Source organism: Rattus rattus, chromosome 1, assembly GCF_011064425.1.
Source record: "Rattus rattus isolate New Zealand chromosome 1, Rrattus_CSIRO_v1, whole genome shotgun sequence".
Lineage (NCBI taxonomy): Eukaryota > Metazoa > Chordata > Mammalia > Rodentia > Muridae > Rattus > Rattus rattus.
In genome coordinates this window covers 198911667-198934266 of record NC_046154.1, presented here as the reverse complement: position 1 = coordinate 198934266, position 22600 = coordinate 198911667, and the positions used below count along the sequence as shown (strand labels likewise).

Sequence of the window (22600 nt, the reverse complement as noted above, 5' to 3'; positions counted from 1 at the left end):
AACACACATGTGCACATACCCCCCTATACACACGTGCACATACCCCCATACACATATGCACACACCATGCACATAAAGCACACAATTACAAACAAACATTATACCTGCCCATCCCTACCAGTCATTAAGCTTTGGGATTTTCTATCATTTTTAGGACCTTAAATTGCTTTTATTTGTGGAAAATGTGCATATACTTGTATGTTTATATATATAAATTTATATTCTTAGGATATATTTTCTTTTTTCAGGCAAAATCTTGCTGTGTAGGTGTGGCTGACTGGCTGATGTGGTAAATGTGTTAGTATACACTTAAACATTTTATCACATTAGTAACTAAAACTGAAAACATTTAAAATTATTCATTTAGGGGTTGGGGATTTAGCTCAGTGGTAGAGCGCTTGCAGGCCCTGGGTTCGGTCCCCAGCTCCGAAAAAAAAGAAAAAAGAAAAAAAAATTATTTAAAAATTCATTTAAGGGGCTGGGATTTAGCTCAGTGGTAGAGCGCTTGCCTAGGAAGCGCGAGGCCCTGGGTTCGGTCCCCAGCTCCAAAAAAAAGAACCAAAAAAAAAAAAAAAATTCATTTAAAACTTTCTTCATGGCAAAAATACAAATGTAGTGTTTGTGTGCCAGCACAGGAGTGGAGGCAAAGTTGACTCAGAGTAGCGTTCACCTGGTTTCTTCTGTCTGCCCTGTACACTCCAGGCTAGCTGGCCCACTTCTTTCCCAGTGGGTCTGTGCCGTTTCTGCCTCCCATATTACAGTAGTTTCCATCCTAAATGTACCCCCTATATCTAGATTTTTTTTATATAGCTTCTGAAGACCAAACTCCAGTTGTCAGGTTGTTCAACTAAAGCTTTTAGTGTCTGGCTTATTAAGAGGAAACTAGATTCTCTTTTGCGTTCAGTGTAGTATCATGGTGTTATGCTTGAAGTATGTCAAGAAAATACAACCTCATATGAATATATAATTACGTGAGATATTTAAAAACCTTTTTCAGATAGTTGCTGATACTCTTCTTTGATACCAAATCAAACATTGTTGTTGTAGTTGTAGTAGTGGTTGTAGTAGAAGGGGTGTGTGTGTGTGTGTGTGTGTGTGTGTGTGCGTGCGTGCGTGTGTGTGTGTGTGTGTGTGTGTGTGTGTGTGTGTGTGTGCGTGCGTGCGTGGCGTGCGTGCGTGCGTCTTGATGTCTTGTGCGTGCGTCGTGTTTTGAGTATCTTTCTTCCTCCCTTTCTAACTTCTATTTGGAGACCAGATGTGTCTCACTGAAGATGGAGTTTGGTCTGTGTGCCCTAGCGTTTGTCTCCACCCCTACTCTTTTTCCCATCCCCCAGGTGCTGGGGTTACCTGTGTGTGTTAGTATTCCTGGCCTTTGTATGGGTGCTGGGTGTCTAAACTTTGCTCCTCACGGCTGTCAGGCTTCCTGCCCTCTGAGCCACCTCCCTAGTCAAGTAGTAATGTTAAAAAGCAGTAGTTGCCACTGCTGGTGAAGTTTTATGTCCTGTTTCATAAAGTCCTTGGGTCTGTCTTGGACTGGACTGGCCTTTTACCTCTGTGGGATTAATGTCTGCAAAATTTGGGTTGAAAAATACTGGTTTACTGAGTTGCTAACATCTTTCTGTTACACTGTATCAAAGTCACATGTGTTAATGTCATATCAATATATGAAAAGCCTTTAAATATGTGAAGTCTTTTAAGTACTGCGAACTTATGTAACAAGTGTGAGTTTTTCTAATTTATACTTTTTTCTTGGAAGTTTGAATTTATAATTAGTTACAATGAACATTTTTGAGCTCATGGGCTTAATGGTTTCACTTGTTGAAAATTTTAATCAAGTCTCAGTAATTTGCCACTTGCATATTTGAAAATACTGTTCCACTTATGAAAGGTAAAATTAATTCATTATCACAATGATATTTGAAAATAAACTTAACAAATAACTAAAATCTAATTAAAATAAAGCCAGAAAGAAAGCATAGCATAGTATTAAGAGTGGTTATATTGGAATCACGAGAAGATGGTGGCTTTTCATTTTTTAGTACCGAGTTATATGTTTTCAGTATCTTGTTTGCATGGTTGAAATAAAAACAAAGCATGTTATTTATATGACAGTTTACACAGGACTACTGAGACTCCCTCTCTATTTCTCTTGTTAGGATTTAGGTCCTGAGTATGAAGATGTATTTAACACTTCACTGCTGTGGATTTTTAAAAATGGGAAAGACGTTGGAATAAGGTACAGGATTTGATTTACACTTTGATGATTTCGTATTGTAAGAAGTGGTTTTTTTTTTTTTTGGTTCTTTTTTGGAGCTGGGGACCGAACCCAGGGCCTTGCGCTTCCCTAGGCAAGCGCTCTACCACTGAGCTAAATCCCCAACCCCAAGAAGTGGTTTTTTACATTTTAATCTCTACCTTGATTATTGAATAGGTGTGTTGGTTATGGACCTGAGGAAGACCTGACAAACATAACCGATGTGCAGTTTTTACAGTCCACCAGACCACAGATGCCGTTCTGGTGCCGTTTCCGCCGTGCTTTCATTACCGTGACCCATAGGTTACTGCTGTTGTGCTTAGGTAAGTTGTTAGGATCCCAGCTCCTGGACTGCCAGAGCCGACCCAGAGCTCACTCCCTGCTTCTGTAGCTGATGTTGGAAATGACGTCCAGGAGTCTTCACTACGTTTCTGGTTTACTTTTGTGTGACTGTGACCAAATACCTGACAGGTAACTCTCAGCTTTAAGAAAGGGTTATTTTAACTCCCAGTTGAGAGTTGCCAGTCCATCAGGAGAGCACAGGAAAGGGTGACCGGAGGCAAGCGTCCCTCCTGAAGTGCTGCACCAGTGACTTATTTCCTGCAGCTCGGTCCCACTGTAGATGCCCACAGCTCTGTGCCAGTGCTGCCAGCTGACCAGGCTGCTGTATGAGGACACATCTTCATGTTTAAATGACAACAGCAACGTTGGGTGTATTTATGGCAACTGTGGATCCAAGGGCTTAGAACATAGTAGCCTAAGAAGAGAGAGAAAAGTTTGTCATGAAAATGTCATACAAGGAGCACGTATAGGAGTATGTGTGTGGAGACCTACTGTGGGAAACAGAGTGGGAAAATTCAACCTAACTCCCTACCCCCCACCCCCAGTCTTCTTTTTGTTTTTTTTTTTTTTTAAGACAGGGATTCTCTGTGTAGCCCTGGCTGTCCTGGAACTTACTTTGGAAACTAGCCTGGTCTCAAACTTAGTCAGAGATCCTCTGCCTCTGCCTCCTGGGTGCTGGGATTAAATGCATGGGACACCATGCCTGGTTGAGTTTGAGCTTTTAAATAAAGTAAACCCTTAAATTTTTGGTTTAAAATGTTATTTATGGGAAACAATTTTTTAAACTTAGGTTCTTGGATATTTTTATAATAGGAAATAAACTATTTTCTGTTTTCTTTTATTAGCACTCTAAACATAATTCAGTTTAATATTTAATATGTTTAATAAAACTCATGTTTTGAGTAGTTGAGTGTGAAAAGGTGAAAAGTTTGAAGCAGTTACTTTTTTAGGGATTTAAATACTTATCTGTTAATGTAATGGAAGAATTGTTTTAAAGAGGGGTGAAATTTTGGGAAAGTATTAATAAGGCTTTCTAAATATCAATAAGGCTTTATTATACTGTTACATTCAGACCTTTGCAGGCCATTATTCCCTCAGGCTGGTGGAGAGGGTCGTTGTTAATAGCTGTCATGTTACTGACTGACAATAAGCACAGCCTTAACCGAGCCCTGAATGTTGCAGGTGTAGTCCTGGTCTGTGCTGTCCTCCGTTATATGAGATACCGCTGGACGAAGGAGGAAGAAGAGACAAGGCAGATGTATGACATGGTGGTGAAGATCATAGGTAGGAAGTATAAAATGCTAATCTGTCTCTAGCAGTCCTGTCCCACAGAGGTGCAGCATGGCTGTCAGCAGCTGACTACTTGTAAGGATGTTGTTCGTTCATTTTCAGATGTTTTACGAAGTCATAATGAAGCCTGTCAGGAAACTAAGGACTTACAGCCTTACATGCCTATTCCACATGTTCGAGATTCCCTAATACAGCCCCAGGACAGGTGTGTAAATCAATACGGTTTGAATCAGAAGGTAGCATCTGTGGGAGACTTGGATTTTATTGAGAATTTTAAAGTACTTCACCCCCTCCTTTCAGCGTTAGTTCTGGTCTCCTCCTGATCTCAGTGTGTAGTAAGACACCTGGTTTGTAGCTCATTCTCGTTCCTGCATATGTTTATTCCTGCTTGTCAGCCTTCCTTCCTCTTTATACCATAGGACAGGGAAAAGTTAAATTAAGAAACAGAAAAGGCTAGTTATGACTTAGTAATATTTTAAGTACTTAGGTTGTTATTACTGAAGCTTTTTAAATGAATGCTAAAATCTGACATTTTGAAAATGAAAAAAAATTCCTATTTCCATATTCTGAAAAGTATGGCTCCTAAGTCTGATAGCACATCTTCATCTCCATGAAGAGCAGCTGCTCACGATAACCATCCCTTCAGTTACTAACATTTCCAGGAGAGGAGAAGCCAAGATGAAATTTGTTGTTTGGTTTGTGTGACAGGAAAAAGATGAAGAAAGTTTGGGAAAGAGCTGTTGACTTCCTTGCTGCTAATGAGTCTAGAGTGCGAACAGAGACTCGAAGGGTGGGTGGTGCAGACTTCGTAGTCTGGCGGTGGGTCCAGCCTTCTGCATCTTGTGACAAGACGTCAGTCATACCCTCTAAAGTATGGCAAGGTCAAGGTACGGAGTTTTAAGTTTTAAGCAAAACCGAAGATATATACATCATATATGATATATATGTAATTGAAACAGTGTATGCAAATTGTAATTGAAAATAGGTGAATGCAAAGGTTTCCTGCTCTACCCCGTAGAAGGAATAAATGTTAAAACCTAACTGTTTTGTCTACAGCAGTGAAGACTCGTGTTTCTTTGGCTTTGCCTCTTGTTAACAAAGAAGCTTAGTGCTGTAGCTCTGATTCTTGTCGTGGACTCCTGGGATCATTGTCATGTTGTCACAGGCGTCACAGGCATTGTTAATATATATTCAGGACACAGCAAGGATGTCTGTTTCTCTCTAAGAAGACCCCTTTGCCTGAACCTCTTCCCTCCCAAGTGTCTCTTGTAGTGAGTGTCCTTACATGCTTTTCTTGACAGTGTGTGTAGCTTCGGAAGAGATGTAGTAAAATGCATACAGCACTCAGAAGACTCAGTCACTTAAATCTGCCTTCCCCTTCTCGTCACAGGGCTGTGTACAAAGCCATCTCCACCCAAAATGTCCTGTGACTCACCTTGCCCCACTGCTTTAATTTATTACCCTTAGCACTCAGTCAGTTTCACTTCCTGGGGAATGTTACCTTACACTGATGAGATGTTACTAAAGAGTCTCCCTTTTTCCTTCTTGATTTATCACAACTCTAATCCCTGGAAGATAACTGTCAGTTGTCTGTTTCTCCCATTGAACTGTTGACTTTAGATATCAATGACTATCTTAATCCACCTTTACACAGGAACTGGCTCATTAAAGCATACAAATAATTTTTTAATGAACTCAATGATTGTCTTTCAACAAAATGGAACAATGGCAAGTAACAAGTAACATTTTTTTTTTTTTTGGTAGCATTTCATTTAGATAGAAGAAATTCACCACCAAATAGTTTGACGCCATGTTTAAAGATTCGGAATATGTTTGACCCAGTTATGTAAGTATTATGATCAGGCATGTGTATGATTTTTATTTGAAGTATTTCGGTGTAAAGTGCAGTGTGTGTGTGTGTGTGTGTGTGTGTGTGTGTGTGTGTGTGTGTGTGTGTGTGTGTGTGTGTGTTTGTGTGTCTAATTTACAACTTTTTTAACACAATTTAAAAATGTTGTGCTTTTCCCTTTTTTGTTAAATTCTAAGCAAAGATTTGATCTTTGACACACAAAAATAAGGACTTGTAAAATGTTTGTAAATCTCTGTATTGAGTGTGACTCCTTCTAACAGATAAATGCATGAAGATAGATTAATAACAACAATGCTCTCTATAAATGCAACATTCATTTTGTATGTACTTGTTAACAGTGTCACCTCAGTACACTATCTTAATCTTGCAGAAATTTCTAGTTCCTGTAAAAACAAACAAAAAAACAGCAAAACTCTACAAAGAGTCACACCTTATTCTGTGTTCTATATGTACTTATTAATGGAATATTTGAGGAGCTTTTCTGACCACATAATCACCACAGCACACATCCAGGGGATGGCAGTGTATGGTAGAATTCACTACCGTGTGTGTGTGTGTGTGTGTGTGTGTGTGTGTGTGTGTGTGTGTGTGTTTGCACGTGTTTGTGCATGTATGTGCGCACGCCTGTGTCCATGTCTCCGTGCGTGAACTTGAAGCGTCTCCCAGGCTGGGTTCAGCAAGCTCTAAGGATCTGATTGTCTCTGTTCCACATGCTGGTTATAGGCATAAGCCGCCGTGCCCAGCTTTAGAAAGTCCTAGAGATTGAGCTCAGGCCCTCGTGCTTGTAGAGCAAGTGCTCCTACCCACTGAACCATCTCCCTAATACATTCTAGTTAGCAGGTGTGAGAATTTTTAGAGTTGATATTCTAATAGTTACTGCTTAGCTGTTAATGATACAACAGATAAAAATCTTTTTTTCAAGTTTTTTAATTATATTTTTATTCTTTGAGAATTTCATATATACATGCAGTGTATTTTGATCATATTTCCCTCATATCCCTCCCCTAACTTCTCCCAGTTTTACTCCCACTCCCCACCTCCTCCATGGGTTTGGAGCTAACCACTGGAGTGTAGTAAAGCTATAAAGACCACAGCCTTTAAAAAAGGACTGACTCTTCCTGTTCCAGAAACACCAACTGTCAAACAGCTTTTCATCTAGAGGTGGAGTGTTTGTTTTTTGTTTTTCAAATCGTGACAGTAGAAATTATGTTTTATGAGAAATAGCTGCTAATCCCATGCTGATCATAGTCACTCGTGATTTTCCTGTGCCTCGACAGGTGATACCAGAATGAATTAGATGTTATTAACAGTAAAGAAAGCAGTATTCGGGGCTGGAGAGATGGCTCAGCCGTTAAAGGCTAGGCTCACAACCAGAAATAAAAGAAAGCAGTATTGGGCTACTACTGCACTAGTATTAACACTAGTCTGGACAGAACTGGAACGTCCTGCAAGTATAGCAAGCTGTCTGGACTCCATGGTTATGCTGCAGTACAGGGCACAGCGAGTGCAGTGTAGGAATGGCATGGTTGATTTTGTTTCTCTTAATTCCAGGGAAATAGGAGATCACTGGCATCTGGCAATTCAAGAAGCAATTTTAGAGAAGTGTAGCGATAACGACGGCATTGTTCATATCGCGGTAGACAGGAACTCCCGTGAGGTAACATCGGCAGTCCAATAGGAAGCATGCGGTTTCGGGCCTGTCGCTGTTAACCTAAGACCACTCTGCCTGCCTATGTTCTCTGCTTGTGTTGCAGGGCTGCGTGTATGTTAAGTGTCTGTCTCCGGGACACGCTGGGAAGGCTTTTAAAGCCCTGCACGGCTCCTGGTTCGATGGTAAGGGATTTGACTGTTGCAGAGATTTGGAAAGGATGATAGTTCTTTAGCTCGTGCCTGATTTTAAATAAAATCACTTTAGGTTAACAATTTTTGAATAATAATTTAGATAATTTTGTGTTCATTTTTTATCACAGTTAATTTTCTACAAATACTAAACAGCACTTTACAGATCTGAAGTACTATTTTTATCTTACAACAGGAAAATTGGTAACAGTAAAATACTTACGACTAGATAGATACCACCACCGCTTCCCCCAGGCTCTTACGTGCAGCACTCCCTTGAAGCCATCAGACAAACACATGAACTCCATGTCTCACCTGCGCCTGCGAACTGGCCTAGCTAATTCTCAAGGAAGTTCCTGAAAAGATGTCTTCACTCCTAGGACTGTTCATTTAAATAGGAAATTCCCATTTGGCTTCCTGTCTTCCTTTTAAAATGCTTTTTGTATGTAATATTTTTATTGCTGAAGACAGCTGTTTGAAAGTTCCGGAAATCTCACGGTTCCAAATGGATTCAGCAGTGAGGCAGCAATGCTCAGTAGTAGAACAGACTCCGTTTGGGAGCTCAGTTAAGCCAGCGCATTTGGGGTTGTGCATGAGGAACACTGACTTTATAGTAAGCGATTCAGAGATGGTGGTCATCTTTTTGCAGAAGTGTTTGATAGCCACGTAAGTCTGGCAGAGCAGCCTTTGTGTTTTCCATAATTTGTGAACTAATGTGAGTGTTTGTACACAGTGAGCTGCATAGTTCCTTATGGGCCACTGTGCTGAAACTGTTCATTCCCACTTCAACTTTAGATTTCTATTGCTTGTGAAAGGTTCATTTGCTGCCGCTGGGATATGGGGAAGTTTATTTGGTTTTAATGGTTACATACATATGTAAGTGGATGTACATGTACTTAAATTGGCTTTTGTATATATGTATAAATGCTGATGGTAGCTGAAAGTCTTGTTTTGTGAGAATGTCTGCATTAGCAGTAAAATAAGCTTTCTATTTTATGCATAATCTATCTGTATATATATATATGTGCGTAGATGTGTGTTTATGTACATATGTAACTGTACATATGTACATATCCACACAAATATATACATAATGGCTGTACAGTCATAGATGATCAAGCAGCCAAATACCTGGAAGTATTATTACATACATGTTTAAAATATCTTTTATAGATTTTATATAAAAATACCCAAGTATGGTTTTGTGTGAAAGTTCTGGCACCAGCTGTAATGAGTTCAAATTTATGTGAGCAATAAAGAAGCAATTGGCAGATACTGGAAAATATTTTGTGAAAAGCTGTATTTATTATACATACTGTGACTGTGACAGTACTAAAGGGATTATGTCATTTCCCCAGGCTGTTTTGGGCTTAAAGAAATGTTAGCTCCTGTTCCATGTGCAGTGTAAAGCAGCATGCGTTGCTGCAGCAGAATGGACTGGACAAATGAGCCTTGGAATGCAGGGCCATGCAAGTCTGCAATGTAGAACATGCACAAACGACCAGTGGTTTGTGCCTCAGCGTTTATTTCAGTAAAGCTACTTTATTACTGCTTATGATTTCAGATCAAAATAGTTACTGATCAAGGTTTACTTGTAACCTAAAACTTGGCTCTTTGAAAACTAAGCTGCCAGGTAGACAGATGCTTGTTGGTGCAGGTGAAGATGTGGGGCAGCTGGAATTCCACGAGTCTGAATTGTTATTTCGGTCCAGTTTCCTTTTTGTTGTATATGCGTTGGGTTTGCAGCATGAACTTGCACAGATAATGCACGTTTTCTGGTTAAGTAAACATGATGCACACCGTTCTGTAACAGAAAACCCTTGTGCCTTACCTGTGTGCTTTTGTGGGCACCATGTTTATGAAGAATAAATGATTTGTTATCTGAAGAGAATAAATTTTAAATTCTCAATCTATGTCTCAGATGCTAACGTGTTAAAATATAAATATAAATATATATAATATATAAAGTAACCAATCTTCCTGTATTTTATGTGCATCATAATGATTTATTTGAGCTTAGTGACCCAATCTTGTAACCTGTTGCAAGAGTGAATGTAAAATACAGTTGTGGCATTTAAACAAGTCACCTTTTGATGCAGATACATCCTTTTGTTGCTTCTAAGATATATTTCATGTAAACATTGTACATTTATTACTGTAATATATACATTACGCAGTTTATTTTACCTGCAACTCTTAAGTCGACCAAGAGTCCTCCCTGTGAGGCAGATGGGAATGTGTATAGTAAGTAGGTATTTGAAAAGTTCTGCTTTGATGTAATTTGTTTCTTGTTCTGTTTAAAAAAGAAGGAAAACATTCTAATTAAAAATTTACTAGGTTTTTTTTAAAACAAGCGTCTTCGTTTTAAAGAAACATGTAAAGTGTCGTGTGTCTATTTCTTTTTGCCAGTGAAACTAGGTATCTTTAAATCTCCTTTATCTAAGGATCTATGGTTGGATGTGTATTTACGGAGGAGAATCATAAAGTTAATTTTTTGATGTTTATTGCTGTTTTGAGATGGAGATCTCACTGTGTAGCCTGGACTGGCCTCAGCCTTGTGGAATCCTCCTGCCTGCCTTACAGCCTTCCCAGTGCCGAGCTTACAGGGGGAGCCACCATGCCCAGGTGACAAGCTCATTGTGACCATGCATTTTCAGCATCTTCAACAGTTCGCTAGCATTTAGTAATTATACTTAGTAATGGGATTCATTATGGTATTTTATCGTATGGTCACCCCATTACCCTCATTGTCCTCTTCCTATTCTTGCTAATCATGTCTTCTAACTCTGCTTCTCTTTATGAAAATGTCTTCATTTAACTTTCAGGTGTTTGGACCAAATGGTGACAAGAATGTAAATGAACTGGGTCACTAAGTCAGCTCAGATAGATAGTTTTGTCTTAAGAAGGAATTCTCAACAGAGCAAATAGTTTTACACATCCTGACTTAAAGCCTTAACCCATTGTAAACCAATCTCAATTGATTTTTTTAAACTGCTAGACCATTAGTTTAGATTTTTTCTTTGATGTTTTAATCAAGTAAAAAGATTTGACTCATTAGTCATGAGGTGAAAAACACATGGGCTAATCCTGAAGAAGCCCCATCTGCAGGAAGAGAATATAATATAGTAAGGTAAAGACACTGTGAATAAAGCATTATAGTAATAATGTGAAAGGGAACCAGGCAGGGTTCTGAGATGCAGAGAAACTTGGATGCCAGCCAGGTAAGGCGTGGGGTAAGACAGGCTAGCATCTGTTACTGTCACAGTGATAAAAGTCCTGGCCCTGTGCTTTCTCTGGAGAGAGCATCTGTCCTTGAGCTAGGCTCATAGAGTTGGTATGTGGCAGCCATGTCATGGAGCTCATTGGCTTCATACACTCTTGCTTGCATTCTGAGTGTCCAACCGTCATCTTGGGCTCCTTGGCTTTCCCTTATATTGTATTTGCAGTGTGTATAGGAAGTAGTTTCTAGGTGAGCAGAATTTAGAACCGCTGTGTGTAACATGTCTTTATGTGTGTAACATGTCATGAGATTCCCCTTGCAGTTTCACCCCCAGCCTTCAGGGCCACGAAAATCATAGGTCACATACATGGGTTCTTCACCCTTTTCTCCTAGACTAGCTCTCTGAGTCATGTCAGCAGAATGTTGACAGCTATTCTCTTGGGAGAGATGCTCATAAGCAGGTATTGAAGAGTTGGGGATAGTTAGGAACTAACTGGGACTTGTGATTTAAAGAAACTGGCTATCCTGGATGCTCATCTTTGGCCTCGAATCCCTGTGAAGGAAACTCCATGGGCGGCATGATAGACACATTTTGTTGATTAGAAACCAATAGAGCCTATATATTCAGATTTGCTTTTTCTTCTCTTTGAATAGACATCAGAGAACTTCACAGGCTCCCAAACTTGGAAAAGAAAAGTAACAAGAAACAAACTAATGACCCCAACCCCATACTGGTAACTGTCTGTCACACACTTGCAAGCTCGGGCGCCCATACACTCAAACACATGCACACAGGTGCATGCGTGCATGCGTGCTAGCTCGCTCTCCCTCCCTCCCTTCCTCCCTCCTTCCCTCCCTCCCTCCAGCCATTGTTCATGAGTCACTGAGTTTGAGGTAATTGTAGGAAATAGACAAGGCTCTGTTCAGGCAATGTTCAGGCTGTTGGGATATCTGGTGTGACACAAAATTTGAACACTGACTTAGAGAGTTCGGATGAGCAATTTAATGATTTGTTAGAATAAAGGATTTGAAGGACGAGATGAAATGGAAAAGATTTAATGATTAATTAGATAACAAGGAAGAAACTGGTGTTTGATTTTCTACTGTAGAAAAAACAGGCCAGCAATACGTCATAAATGTAATACTTTGTTTCTTAGCAGAGATAGACTCTCAGTGATAAACTTTGTCCCCAGCCAGTGATAACTTATAATAGAAAACCAAAGTAGAAATAATACTCTATATTTTGAAGTCTGGGTCTATAGTTGAAATAGTGTTAAGTAAATTAAAATTAATTTGAATTTTTAGTGTTTCAACTCTACTAGCGAAGCTTAAGTACTCAGAATAATGACTGCAATGTGAATCTTTACCAAGATATACCTTTGTAGTACAGTCCAGTGTCACGTGTGCTACCTGTGCTTCAGTTTGAACATGCAGGAGCAGCAAAGCAAGCGTCTTGTTTGACTCCAGCTTGACTAGTTTTTATCTCTGTCGGCACATTGGTTTTCCTTGTATCCTCACAGTATTCCTCCAGTGTTAAGATCGGCATACTTGGTGACCTCCTGCTGTGGGCCTTTATCTTTACGTGACCTCCGTGTTCAGGTTTCAGCTTACGTTTCCGCACACTTCTCATCTAGTCGGACTTGCAGTTGGATTAGATGCATGGTATTTAAAGTGACTATTGATTTGGTTAGATGTGCCTTTTGTGTTTCTTTTTCTAAAATTTGCCTCCATTCTTTGTTCTCTATATATATATATATATATATATATATATATATATATATATATAAATATGAAAACTTATATGTGTATGTGTGTGTGTGAGGGGGAGGGGGGGAGGGAGGGGGGGCACCAGCATGCATCCCATTGTTTTTTTTTTTTTTCTTTTCTTTTCTTTTTTTTTGGAGCTGGGCCTTGCGCCCGCTAGGCAAGTGCTCTACCACTGAGCCAAATCCCCAACCCCACCCCATTGGTTTTTATCAGGTACATTTTGATTGTATTTTAGCTCCTTTCTGACCTTTTTGGTTTTGTTTGTTTCACTAAAGTTTATAATATACATCACAAATTTATCACAATCTACTTATAATTCAAATTTTACTGCTTCATATCTAGAACCTGTAGAATACTGTCCTTTTGTCTTTCCCCTTCCTCTCTTCCTGTTTTGTGCATGTGATGTGATGTGACTCACTGTCAGGTATTTCTCTTTGCAGTTGCCTCTCTTACCTTGTCCTTAAAATCTATATCAGAATATCTTTAATAAACCCCAACTCTGACTAAAAATACAGAAATAAACTAATGAATTAGTTAAGTTACAGGATAAAAAAGTTAATGTTCAAAAAATGGTGGTAATTTTATGCACTAGAGCTGTTTGAAAAAGAAGTCAAGATGGCAGTTTAATCCATGGTAACTAACAAAAATAAAATACTTAGGAATATATTATAAGGGAACTGAAAAATATGTAATTGAGAATTTTTAAAAAACACTGGTAAAAGAAACTTAAAAACTTGCACAGTAAGTAAAAATGATGGGAGAATAAATACTGCTAACATATCCATCCACACTAGCCAGAGTTATTTAGAGTCAGCACAGCCTTTGTTTGTTCCTTTGGGTTTTGTTTTGTTTTTTGAAGCTCAAGATAACCTTGAACTTAAGCCCTCTTCCCTCCTTTCCCAGCACTGGGATCACAGGTGTGCATCACTGTGTCTGTCTCAGTAGTTTTTTTGTCCATATTTAAATGACAGTTTTACTTGAATGGCTGAGACAGTCTGAAGGAAACAGACTGAAACAGGAGCCACCTGGTGTGAGAATCCTGTAAAAGCACAGTAGTCAGCAGCGTGTGCTAGGAGAAAGCTGCAGAATAAATGGGGAGCGTGCATGCTTGGAACATTAATCTGATTTGTTTCTATGCACTCTAGGGTAAACAAATATTCTGTAGCCCAGAAATGCACTGTGTAATCGAGAATAGCCCCAGACTGACAGTCCTTTGATCTCAGCCTCCCGAATGCCCGGACGTAAAGGTGTATAACACGCTCGGCTCAAACCTTAAATTTTATGTAAGGAGTTAATACCTAAAATATAAAAGGAACTCACATAAAAGCTAACAAACACAAATCCTGATGAAGAACCGAGGTAAAATAGGAATAGATACTTCTCAAATGGCCAACCATTATGTTGAAAAGAATAGCCATCAGGGACATGCAAACTAAAGTCAGTAACATTGGCTGAGCCTGTTGAAAGGAACAAGTACTGCCAAGGGTGCAGAGAGATGGAACCCTGCACACTTGATAGGCATGGTCACCGTCCTTACCATTGTGGAGAACAATAGGAGGAGGAGCAGTGCCCTGTAATCCGCAGATACGCCATTACTGAGCATGTGTCTGTGCTGTCTTCCTGCAACCCTAACAATACCTAATGCACTTCGCATAGGTTTGCTTTAATTCATGACCCTAGAGGTTCAGGTCCAAGATGGAGTGGTCTCAACCATGAACCTTTGGCAAGAATGGTGCATGATGGTGGGGTTCACTACACGTCAAGCTGCTGGAAGTAGGAGCCAGGAAACAATATTAAGAACTAGAAGAGAGAAAGCCAGTGTCTTGCCATCATCTTAACCCCAGTGAAAGGTCCTCTTAGTCGGCTCCACCCACCAAAGGTTGGAGTCCTTCTTGTACTTGTGTCTCATCAACAATGATGTCAGCAGCACGTGTGTTTGTGTGTGTGTGTGTGTGTGTGTGTGTGTGTGTGTGTGTGTGTGTATCTTATGTTTTCTAATTAGAGTTTGTCAGTTTTTTTTTTACCAGGACTCTTATTTTGGATGTTATCAGATGTTTCCCTTTGTCAAGCTGATGTGACTTTTGTTTTTTAATCCATTGAAAATGAAGAGTACGGATTGTAGTCTTTTTGTTAAGTTGCTGGATTTGGTCTGAGAGTATTAGTTGAGGACTCTAGCATCTGCATTCATAACAGACTGTAGTTTTCTTTTGAAGTCTCATCTGGTTCTAGAACTGGGATAAGACTTTCACAGAACGAGTTAAATAAATCCTCTTTCCATCTTTTTGAACTAGCTGTGAAGTTTGGTAGGGCTTACCACCATGGACATCAGGATCAGAGAATTTGTGGGTTTATTATCATTACTAAATCGTTTTCTTATTTGTCCAGTTAGCTCAGATGTTTCTTCTTAGTCAGATTCAGTAAGTTGTCTCCTACTAGGATTTCCCATTCCCTGCACATCCAGTTGATGTATGTGGAGTGTCCACATGTTCCCCTATTGCTCCACTTCTGTAACGGCCCCTAACATCATTTTCATAATTTGAGTCTTCAGTTTCTTCCCCTTGCCAGTCTAGTTTGTTGAGCCTCCCAAAAGCCCGTTTTTTGTTATATTTTATGTTTCTATTTTTTTATCATTAATTTTGACCCTAGTCAATTGCTCTGCCTGCTGTAGGGTTTGTTGTTACTGTGTTCTCATGTCTTCAGGTATATGCTTCGATTATTGATCTGAAGTCTTACTATTTTAACAAACGTTTAAGGCTATGCGTTTCTTTCCAAACCTTGTTTTAGCTGCCTTCTGTGAGTTTTGGACACTGTAGCTCCCTTGTCATTCATTTCAGAGCATTTCAGCTTCCCTCTCTCCCATTGCTTGCTTAGAGGTGAATTCTCCAGATTTCATAATCAGTTTTAACTGACTTTAGCCACGTGCTTTAAAGGACATATTTTGTGTTACTTCAACCTTTTGAAATGTACTGAGGGTTGTTTGTGACATAACATATGGCCTTTTTTGGAGAGCAGTCCCCGTACGCACAGGAAGATTGTGCTGCTGGCGAAGCCTCCGGGTCACCAGACCGCTGCTGATGCCTTTGGCTGCTCTGGCTCCTGACCAACCGTGTCACTGATGGGCCCTTTGCTTCTCTAACCTCAGGATGTCCTTTATTAGATTAGCAACTCGTGTAAAAAGTCATTATTTTATGTTTAATGTAGTTTTGGGAGAGATTTATTCATGGTGTTCTATGTTGTTATGTCCCTGGAAATAAATTGTTAAACTGTTTCTCATGTTCCCCATAGTCAAGATACATTCTCTGCCTTTAAGGAACTAGTATTGTGTTCTCAGTGTTAGTGCCCACATGTTCATCAGGGGTGTTAATAGTTTAGATGGCGATTTGGTAAACAGATCTGCATCCTGGGGAAAGATAGATCCAACAAGAAATGTAGAGTGCTGTGTGGGAAGCTTTTCTGAGGGTTCTCAAGGAAAACAGATTTTCCTTGATAGAGTGAATATAACAAGTGAACTAATTCTTCCTTTACAAGGGTCAATACTTCTAGGAACGCCCCCAGGGACACGGACTAGTGTCTAGGGATTTTAAATATAAATCAAGAATATCAACTGGAAGAAAGAAGGAGAAACATAATATTTTTAACTTAAAATATGATTAATAATAGTAGATTGCCTCTATGAGATAGTAGAGCTATTTAAATATGTTAAACCGTTAGTGAAAACATACAGCAGATAAAGGGGAAGGACTAATGCCTTCATTGGAGCTGATCCTCATTTTAGCTTTACTGACACACGAAGTATGTCAGTAAATCCACTCTAACCAGAGACCAGATTTTCCTAATGTAGTCATTAAAGCTGTACTTAAAGTGCTTTACTCAAATTACCAAGACTACACACACACACACACACACACACACACACACACACACACACACACACACAATATTATGTTAGATTGTAATTATGTTAACTTCCAGAATCCTCTCTATTTTTTTTCTAACAGAAGCAATTATAAACATATGTTTTTGATCTCCAAGTATTTGATTCCTTCTCCAAAATCAGTGTCATTTTGAAGAATTATCCCAGACGGTATCTGGTCTTGTACGAGGCTGTCTCTAGGCGTGCCTGTCATGGTCTCCAGCACCACCCTTGTCCTTGTGAGCTCCTCTTTCCTGACTGGACTAACCCAGCCATAGTCTCTGGCCATGCTTGTGATTGGAGAAGGTTTTATTGATTTCCTGAGATCTTAACCATCTTGAGAGGCTTGGAAGTCCTTTTTATAGAGTGTCTTCACTGCATTATATTGTTAAGTGACAATTTGCAAGAGACTGGAAAGCACATTTTACCAATGGGTAAATGGTAGGCACTATGAAATAGAGAATATCTGCTGACTTTCTGAAAAACAGCTTTGTGTATAATGTATTAATCAATTAGCTGAGGTGGTATAGCTGATAAACATTTATATCTTAAGGACATTCTGGTATAGAAGAATTCTATATATGTTGCTGTCTTACAAAACCAGTGAGAAAGGTGGTTTTTATTTCATTTGAAGTTTTTATTTCAAAAAATCAAAAACAAGGCCTTATGTTGGAGCTGTGGTATTATTGTTTCCGGGCCCATGTCTCCTGAAAGTGTCTGTTTAGAGATGGCTCAGACCCTAGAGTTTGTTGTAACATAGATGATGTTAGTAACACGATGCCTCTAAGGTGTGTGAGTTGTCAGTAGCAATGGGAGGGAGCCAGAGACACAGCTCTACACTGCTGCCTGCCACCGCCTAATGAGGCCTCAGACTTCTATTCAGTGAAGCCAACGTTCTTGACCGTGAGGGAAAGAAGAATTTCAGAATATGAGCCGTATAAAGAATTGGAGTGTATTGAAAGGTTTTAAAAATTTAAGCATAGGCATTAGTAGGTTCTCAGAGTGGATACACCTAAGTCCCACGGTGTGTCTTAACAGTAGCTTATCTATAATTTAAAAAATGTATGTAAGCAAGTATATCACTGTGAGTATATGCCAAATGCGTGCAGCTTTCAAGACAGCCAGAAGAGGGCGTAGCATCCCTAGGAGCTGGAGTTGCAGGTCATTGGGAACTGCCTGGTTAATTTTACATGTAGGAGTGTTTTGCTTACATGTATGTCTGTGCACCAGGCACATGCCTTGTTCCTGAATTGTCCAGGAGAGGGCATCATCTCCCTGAAACTGTTCTTAGAAGGTTGTGGGCTACCATGCAGGTGTTATAAGGTGCCATAAGGAGGAATGTGTGCTATTAACCACTAAACAATCTCTCTAGTCCCTGAAGTGTTGATTTTTTTTTTAAACTGGTTTGATATCACAACCAGTAAGAAGGGTTTTAGGTTTACAGAGTTAAGTCGTGGAACCATTGCTATCAATCAGTGATCATTTGTTCTAATCAATGCATTTCAGAAGTAGAGAATTATTTCTACTCTCTGTTGTCATCTCAGGATCCCCTGTATTCTAGTTTAGCTCTATGGGGCTTACTAAAACTTTGAATGCTCTGAATTTTTTCTAAAGCTTCTTTAAAAAAAAAAAAAAGACATTTTCATCACTGTCTTAGTGTTTTCTATGGAGTCATTTGAGAAGACTGAAATAGCAGCAAGTGCCCTTAACCACTGATCCATCTCTCCAGCAGTCGGGGGATTTTAAGAGATTATCAAATGATTGGAAGATCGTGGAAATGTTTTGAAGAGTATTTAAGAAGTGGAAAAATCATGTCATATGTCATACTTAACGTTGTATTCACATTGTCTCAAAAACATGTCCTGTAGGACACAATCAGTTGGAAGTGGTTCCATTATTTTCTCTGATACTTAGAAAAGAAGATCAGAATGATACCCAGGGTGTGACATCTCAGAGAAGACACTGCCTGACAAAGCTAGGCAGGCTTTGTCAGAGTAAATGAGTGCTAGATCTTAGTCTAGGAGGGGAGAACAAGGAGCTGGCCCTCACTGGGTTATGTTCCAGTTCCCACTACCAGTGTTCTGCAGAGGCCTCCAGGCGAGGGAGTTTGCGTCACATGAAGCTGGTTGTTCTCCGGAAGAAGAAAGCGTCAGGATGCTGGCCAACGTAGCCTTCACATAGGCACCAGCAGTTTATTTTTTGTTACTGACAACACTGTTGACTTCCCTGTGTAATTCTCTATCACAGTTGTTAAAAAGTGAGAAGCTGTCAAGAATGAATGGCATATTCGTATAACACTGGGCAGGAAATATTTCAAAATTAGCTGTGGAAAGCGGTCTGTTGAGTTACATGTTTATTTACAAACCTTCGTGCGTTCATATGTTCATTGCTGTAATTGCCTCCCCCCTTTGTTCCAATTGGTCTCAGTTTATTTTGAATCCCTGCCAATCTTCGGTAATGAAGCGCAGACATCTAGAGTTTAATCATCTCAGCACACTGGGAAAGGGCTCCGTTTATTTTGGCATTAGCTGGTAGTGTTAGCAGGTATATGAAAAGTCTTCCAACACTCCCCAGATCCCTGTTTGGAAAGAGGGGAGACAATGGAGGGCGTGGCCTGTGGAGTTAAAAGAGTGTTTCTACTTCAGCTCTGACCCAAAGCGATCTGTGGCTTCATCTGTGACTTTAGGCAAGTTAAACAGTGTTAGTTGTTTGTACTGTTGACAAGACAATAAAAGAGTTTTGAAAATCACCCACTGCAGAGTAATCCTGTTACTGTTTCAAAGCTGAGGCTCCTTGGTAATAGGAGTTATTTTAAATTTTTTTCATTGTAGTCCTTCATATTGTTCACACAGGAGAGAAGCTTTCAAATGTATCAGCTCGTCAGTGCCTCATTTTGAAATGAAACTTCAGTTGCAGAGAAGAAGAAGGGTATTTCCTGACTAGGAAGCAGTAGTTAGAAAGGGAACAGTTGCAAGGCAGGCTGACCCAACGGAAACACAGGTGTCAGAAGCAAAGCGCATTGATCAGTGAATGAATTCAGAAATGTGCCGTCTACAGGTCAGCCCAGGAGCCAAGGGTTCACATTACTAATTCATCAAATTACATACATAGCACAAATTACATGTCACATCCAAGTCACGTTAATCCGTGAGCACAACAGAGTCACTTTGCTTTGATACTAATTCATCAAGTTTGACAAAGCAATAGCATGACTGGTCCCCATGTATCTGGTGACAGTCACCATACATGCATTCTTTCCCCAAAAGTGACGCACACTAGAATTCTTATTAATGGAGGGAGTCTACTGGGAGACACAAACGTTATTGCAAAAGACCTTGTGGGTTTCTATTTTAGTCCTAAGGGGCTTACTAAAAATTTGAATGCTCCAAATTTTTTTCCCAAAGCTTAAAAAGAAAAAAGAAGACGTTTTCATCACCTTCTTGGCACTGTCTTGGTTTGTTTTCTATAGCTGTGATAAAACAAAAATGACCAAAAGCAACTTGGGGAGGAAAGGGTTTGTCTTCATCATATAGCTCAGGGTTGTAGCCCATCAGGAAGGAAGGTCAGGACAGGACATTGAAGCTTAGACCACGGAGGGTTGTTTACTGGCGTGAAATAAGTGGGCCCCTTTCTCCTCAGTCATTAATTAAGAAAATGACCCCATGGGCTCTCCCAGAATCAATCAGGTGAAGGCATTTTCTCAGTTGAGGTCCCTCTCCACAGATACCTTTTAACCTGTGTCCAGAAAACAACAACAAACAAACAAACAAAAAACACCTGGAAAGCCATCGTCATGGTTTTTTTTCTTTAATTAATGTATTCTCTTTTAAAGGACCCTTTAAAATTTTTAAAAATATTTTTATTTATGTCTATCCCCTCCCGGTCCTCTGGGAGAACATCAAGGCTCCTGACCCACCTCTGTTACTTGTAGATTATTTTATTTAGCTTTGGAACACTATACTTTTCTATTGTTTCTTCATTTTACTGTTTTCTCTAAAATATCTAAAACCTCAAAAAAAAAGGTACAACAATCAAAATTTAAATTCCCTCCCCAGTATAACAACATCTCGATCAGAAGCCAAGTACAGCGGTTTTCAAGAATTACAGGCAGTGAACTAGGGCAGCATCAGTATTTAGAAGGGATCTGGCCCCACAATAGTGGACCTCCGGTTGTACATGCTGGTGGGAAACATAACATCTTGAACGTGGTGTGTAGTCGGTTCTGTGTTATTGGCAAGTTGTTCTGAACACAGTGCTGGCATAATCTTTTCATCAAGCAGTCTTAAGTTCACTTCACAGGATGCGTACCTTGTGACTCGGTGGCTAAGTTGTGTGCTGTTGGCTCCCAGGAGACAACAAAGAGTATTGGCCGTGAGAGACCCCGGCAGTGACTAGGCAGGGACGGCCTGTAACCTGGTAATGAATAAGTCCATTTGCTTTTTCTGCTCTTCCTTAGTTACATGAAATGTCCAAAACTTCTTTTCTTGGTTTTCCCTAACGTTAGTTCAATATATACTTGTCATAAGATCAAGCCTTCTCACTTATAGATATTCATGGGAGAAATACTGCATAAATAATTAACATGTTTACAGACATTTGTGTATTTTTATTATTTCAGGATAACATAGGTTCTGGAATGCTCTTATTAAAGTTGCGTGTTTGGTATGTTTGTGTGTGTTTCTGCTACATGGGTGTGGGCGCTCATGCAGGCCAAAGGAGGGCGTGGGGTGGGAGCCACAGGTGTTCGGAAGCCGCCTGATTGGGTGCTAGAAAAAGCAGTGAGTGCTCTGAACTGCTAAACCCTTCCAGGTCCCAGCTCTTCATATAGTAAATTTGCACCACACTCTGAGATCAGATTCATAAGTTCCTGACTACGTGGAATAGTAAAAGTGTATTCTGATAAATTTGATATCCTAGTTATCTAAGATTTGACACAACCTTAAAGAAAATGACTACCTTCTGAAGACTCTGGTAATCCTAGCATTCAGCGCAGGTAGAGCTCAGTGTACTAACAGTCTGCTGCAGAGCCCAGCTCATGGCTCTAACTAACAACTGAGATGGGAGTTTCCGTTTTGACTTCACTATTTGGATTCTAAGTGAGTTGTGTGTCTTAGAAAGGCTAGGAAAGTCAAGTCTTAGATTTTGATGTGTTTTTCTTCATTAATCCTTCCCAGCTCTGTTGTGAGCATTATATCGAGAGGAGAGAGTGGTGCTGGAGAGATGGCTCAATGGTTAAGAGCATTGACTGCTCTTCCAGAGGTCCTGAGTTCAAATCCCAGCAACAACATGGTGGCTCACAGCCATCTGTAATGGGATCTGATGCCCTCTTCTGTGTGTCTGAAGACAGCTACAGTGTGCTCATATACGTTAAATAAATCTTTAAAACAAAGAAAAAAGACAAACAAAAATCTGAAACCAATGCGTTAAAAAAAGAAAGAAAGAAAGAAAAAGAAAGGAGAGAGCAAAGCTTACCCCTTCCCAAATTCTCAATTGGAAATAAGACATTGAAAATCAACCCTCAGAGCTGGATGTAATGATGAATGCCTAGACATTGAAAATCAATCCTTATAGCTGGATGTAATGATGAACCCCTGTAATGGCAGCAACTACTGCTGTAAATCTAAGCCAGAGTTTTAGGAGAATTCTTCGTGGACTGCTCGTTGTCTGTCGTCTGGGGTAATTGCTGGGAACTGAGTCACTTTGTCTGTTAAAGAGCCCAGAATATTAATGTGTCCAGATCATTCTGCCTTTCAGACAGTATCAGGATCTGACTGCGAGACATCAACTTAGAGTTAACCAGATCATCCCCAAACAGTTTGTTCTGTGAATGCTGATGCAGGAGGAGGGGCAAGGTTGAAATAGATGCTCTACTTCCCACAGTACAAGAGCAGGACATAAAATGGTGCTCTGTAGAGGGAATGGTCAAGGCCAAGTTGGACGTTGTTCAGAGATTGCTGTTTCATTGTATTGATGGCATCCATACCTGATAGATAGTTTTTCCTTTTTATTAACATGAAGTAACATGAAATTAGCTGGGCATACCTTACTCATGTGACAGACATTTTCTTTCTTTCTTCCTTCCTTCCTTTCTTCCTTCCTTTCTTT

The 22600-nt window shown here is 39.8% G+C and overlaps 1 protein-coding gene across 1 annotated transcript in view; it reads left to right on the top strand.

Annotated features, from left to right (window-relative positions):
* Lemd3 (LEM domain containing 3) overlaps positions 1–9941 on the top strand; it is a 49544-nt gene extending 39603 nt beyond the window's left edge. Inside the window, exons 5-13 of the mRNA XM_032913039.1 lie at positions 2157–2236; positions 2432–2577; positions 3779–3880; positions 3989–4091; positions 4595–4773; positions 5651–5732; positions 7308–7413; positions 7511–7589; positions 7792–9941. Coding sequence (XP_032768930.1) covers positions 2157–2236; positions 2432–2577; positions 3779–3880; positions 3989–4091; positions 4595–4773; positions 5651–5732; positions 7308–7413; positions 7511–7589; positions 7792–7955 — 1041 coding nt within the window. The 3' untranslated portion in view covers positions 7956–9941. The remainder of the gene's footprint in view (positions 1–2156; positions 2237–2431; positions 2578–3778; positions 3881–3988; positions 4092–4594; positions 4774–5650; positions 5733–7307; positions 7414–7510; positions 7590–7791) is intronic.
* The last annotated feature ends 12659 nt before the right edge of the window (positions 9942–22600 follow it).